General features: G+C 60.9%; 1 protein-coding gene across 11 annotated transcripts in view; it reads left to right on the top strand.

The window, feature by feature from the left end:
- The first annotated feature begins 6 nt into the window (after positions 1-6).
- CACNA1G (calcium voltage-gated channel subunit alpha1 G) overlaps positions 7-3555 on the top strand; it is a 63244-nt gene continuing 59695 nt past the window's right edge. For all 11 annotated transcript variants that reach the window (XM_025041684.1, XM_025041678.1, XM_025041676.1 and 8 more), the window contains exon 1: positions 7-766. In XM_025041684.1, coding sequence (XP_024897452.1) covers positions 525-766 — 242 coding nt within the window. In that variant the 5' untranslated portion in view covers positions 7-524. The remainder of the gene's footprint in view (positions 767-3555) is intronic.

The raw sequence follows: 3555 nt of genomic DNA on the forward strand, positions 1-3555 counted from the left end.
CCCCCTTCAAACCCACCCCCAAAGAGATCCCTCTTCCCCTCCCCCCGCCGTCGCTGGCGCGGAGCCGGGACGATGCTGACCCCTTAGATCCTGCTCCAGCTGCGGCGCGGGAAGAGGGGGCATCCCTCCCCGGACCCCCCGCCTTGCGCCTCCCTTCTTTCTACCCCTTTCGGGGCCGCTTCGCCGAAGGTAGTGCCGAATCGGGCGACCAGAGCCTAGGCGCGAAGCGAAGAAACCGGAACAAAGTGAGGGGGAGCCGGCCGGCTGGCCCGGGGGGCCCCAGGGGCCCTGGGGAAGCGGGACTCGCGCCGGGCGGGGCTTCCCTGCGACCCGGCGCCCCGCGAGCAGCATGCCCCTGCGGGCAGGGGGAGCTGGGCTGAACTGGCCCTCCCGGGGGCTCAGCCTGTGCCCTAGAGCCCCCCGGATGCGCCCCCTCCGGGGCCCCCCGGTTGCGTGAGGACACATCCTCTGAGGGGCGCCGCTCGCCCCTCTCGAGACAGCCCCGGGCCCCGGCTGGCCAGAGGATGGACGAGGAGGAGGATGGAGCGGGCGCCGAGGAGTCAGGACAACCCCGGAGCTTCATGCGGCTCAACGACCTGTCCGGGGCCGGGGGCCGGCCGGGGCCGGGGTCGGCGGAAAAGGACCCGGGCAGCGCGGACTCCGAGGCGGAGGGGCTGCCATACCCGGCGCTGGCCCCGGTGGTCTTCTTCTACCTGAGCCAGGACAGCCGCCCGCGGAGCTGGTGTCTCCGCACGGTCTGTAACCCATATCCTCCGGGGCACGACGGCCAGGCTGGGAGGGTCCGCAGGGGGGCGGGCCGCGCCGCCGGAGGGGACAAAAAGCCAGGTGAGTCGGAGAAGTAAGCCTGGAATGTGGGCAGATGAGAGGGAGCTGCTAAAGAGGGGAGGGGGCGTCAGAGAGGAATCGGAGACGCAAGCAGGTTTGGCAGATAAGCCCAGGCGAGCCCCACCTCGATACACACACCTCAGTCCTCCTTGGGGGGCTGGGATCCAGGCCAGGAAAAGAGAGACGTGCCCCGTTGGTTTGCAGCTGGCTGCTCTCCAGATGTGGGCAGGGGAGGGTCGTCATCGTCCAGATGTGGGAAGCTTCAGGAGCCTGGGAGCTCTACTCCGCCCGCCGCCGGTTAGCGAGCTGGGTTTGGTTTCTGAGTTTGGGGGGTGGGGTGGGGAGGAAGCTGCGGGGACGGGGGAGGGGGACCGCAATCTCTTGGGTTTCCCTTCTGCCCCCGCTACAAAGTTTGCGCTGATTCTAGGGTCTGATCCCCCCTGACCTGGTCCTTAAGGCTGATGTTTTTACTGACCTGGAGGGAGATGTTGGGGGGCGGGGACCAGGTCTAACCCCCCCCACCCCCATCCCGCGGGTTGGAGGCACAACAAGGAGATTCCGGCGGCGGCTGATGTCAGGGGCGCAGAATGAGAACAAGATGTGGTGGAGGGGAAGCTGTCTGCCCCCAGAGCTGGAGTAGAGACCCTTTCAGCTAGAGCCCGATGCCCAGAGTGCCTCCTTTCTCCCCAATTCTTTATTCAATGGGGGGTGTTTAAGGTCAGGTTGGGAGTTTTGTGCTAGATTTTTTCTTGTGGAGGGAAAGACTGTGGCAAGAGCTTTGGCAAGCGGGGGATGGGATTAAGCCGGTTTAAGTTATCCATTCCCTTTCACAAATAAAGAGTGCTCCCGCCAGATCACAGAGCAGGTTTGGGAAACCGCAGCCCTTCAAGAAAGTACCAGGGGGCGGGCGCGGGGTGGGGGTGGGGGGGACAGTGAGACCTTGAGCCGATTCACTAAGGAGGACTCTGCCCCCCCCCCAGTGTCTACTCCTTGCATGGGTTTGTGGAATGCGAGCCCCACATTCCAGAAGCATAGATTTAGCACTACTCCCTATCCTCTGCCCAGTGTGGAGTGGTATAGGAGACCCCAGCCCCTTCGTCGCCACCGTCTTTCCCCCTAAGCCCCTAGCACAAAGCCCTGCTTGGCTAATGCCGGGCTCCAGGCTCCCCGGTGGGTCCCACCACTGCCGGAAGGAAAGGGGAGGGGTGCGCTGCCATCCCAGGTCTTGACAGCTTCTCTCGGCTCCTTCCTCCTAGCTCAGAGGCTCTTTTGGACCCAGGGTGGGAGACTGCAGGTCTCCCTTGTAACCCATGAGAGCCCAACCAGGACTCTGCTTTGGGGTGGGGGGGGGGAGAGCTTGGTGCCGCCCTCACTCTCTGCAGCTCTGCTGCCTCTAGTGCGCAAAACTGGGATGTAAGCTTGGGTCTCCCCCAACCCCCAGCCCATACACCCCGTGGGTCTTTAGGAAGCTCCCTTCATCACACCCTCTCCATCCCCTGCCTCTTTCTCTCTGAGCTGCAGGAAGAGAGGTTCAGGCCTCAGAGGTCAAAAAAAGACACATTTGGGCATGACTCCTCCCCGTCCCCCACCTTCTGCCTCTAGGCCCCTTTCTCCATGGCAGAGATGGAGATGGGGAACAAATGTCTCTGAGGAGGATGGGCTCTGGGAATCCCTCTTCTCCATCCTAACTACCGCCCTCTCCATGAATGTGAAAAAGCACCAGCCCTATCCCCTCCTCAGAGGTCCCGGGAAGGTAGATAGATCTCTTCCCTTTCCCTCCCCCTCCACAAAACCAGCCCTCTGGGCTAGCATCTCCCCACCTGCCCTATTTCCAGGTGCTAGTGGATGGTCTGGGGCAGATTCCTTCCTTGAGGGGTTCTGGGAGGGGTCAAGTGGTCAGAGCCCAGGGCTTGTCTTGGGGTGGGGAGCTGGCTTTCCTCTGGAGTGGTGGGAGTCTGGGCTGTGGGGCAGGGCATCACTAGGTCTGGTCAAGTCGCTAAGGCTAGATTGGCTTAAGGTTGAGAACAATTTCTTGGCAAGGGGGCTGCCTAAGTGTGTTCCCACCACTCCTGTCACACTCAGTGTCAAGGGAAACCTGTATTTTTACTGTCAGAGGGGCTCTGAACGGAGTCTTGGGCCTCAGTGTTTCTCTTTCTCTCTTTGGTCTCTGTGCCTCCACAAGGTTTCTTTCTCTCTGCACCTCTGAGCCTGAGGGGCGGAAGGACACCTCCCCCACAAAAAAGTCTAACTGAAGCCAGTTAGACTTTTCTTGGCATCCTTCTCAGCCCCCTCCTCTCTTAGCTTCTTTAAGAGACCAGGTTTCCTAGAGAGGAGATCTAGACCCAGGTAGAAGTGGTGGTTGTGTGTGTGTGTGTGTGTGTGTGTGTGTGGTGGGGGTGGGGGCAGCAAAAAGAAGGCTGGGAAGTGCATATTTTGGTAATGGGGAGACCAGGGATGCTCCTAGACAGTCAATTCAGAGTCGGAAAGGCCTCCCTCCTCTCAAGTCTGGGGAAGTGTGGTGGACTTTCCAGTATGTGTTTCTTCAAGTGTGAGGGAGTGCGTTTCCCCTCCTGAGAAGATCCTGAGCATTCCCTCTCCGGCTGTTGTGTCACATCTGGAAGTTTGTGTAGGAGTTTCTCCAAGCTCAGAGCCCAGCACAGCTTTTTCTCATTTGGAAATCACAGGCTGGCATTTGGGATGCCGAGAGGG

Source organism: Pteropus alecto, unplaced genomic scaffold, assembly GCF_000325575.1.
Source record: "Pteropus alecto unplaced genomic scaffold, ASM32557v1 scaffold98, whole genome shotgun sequence".
NCBI classification, from domain to species: domain Eukaryota; kingdom Metazoa; phylum Chordata; class Mammalia; order Chiroptera; family Pteropodidae; genus Pteropus; species Pteropus alecto.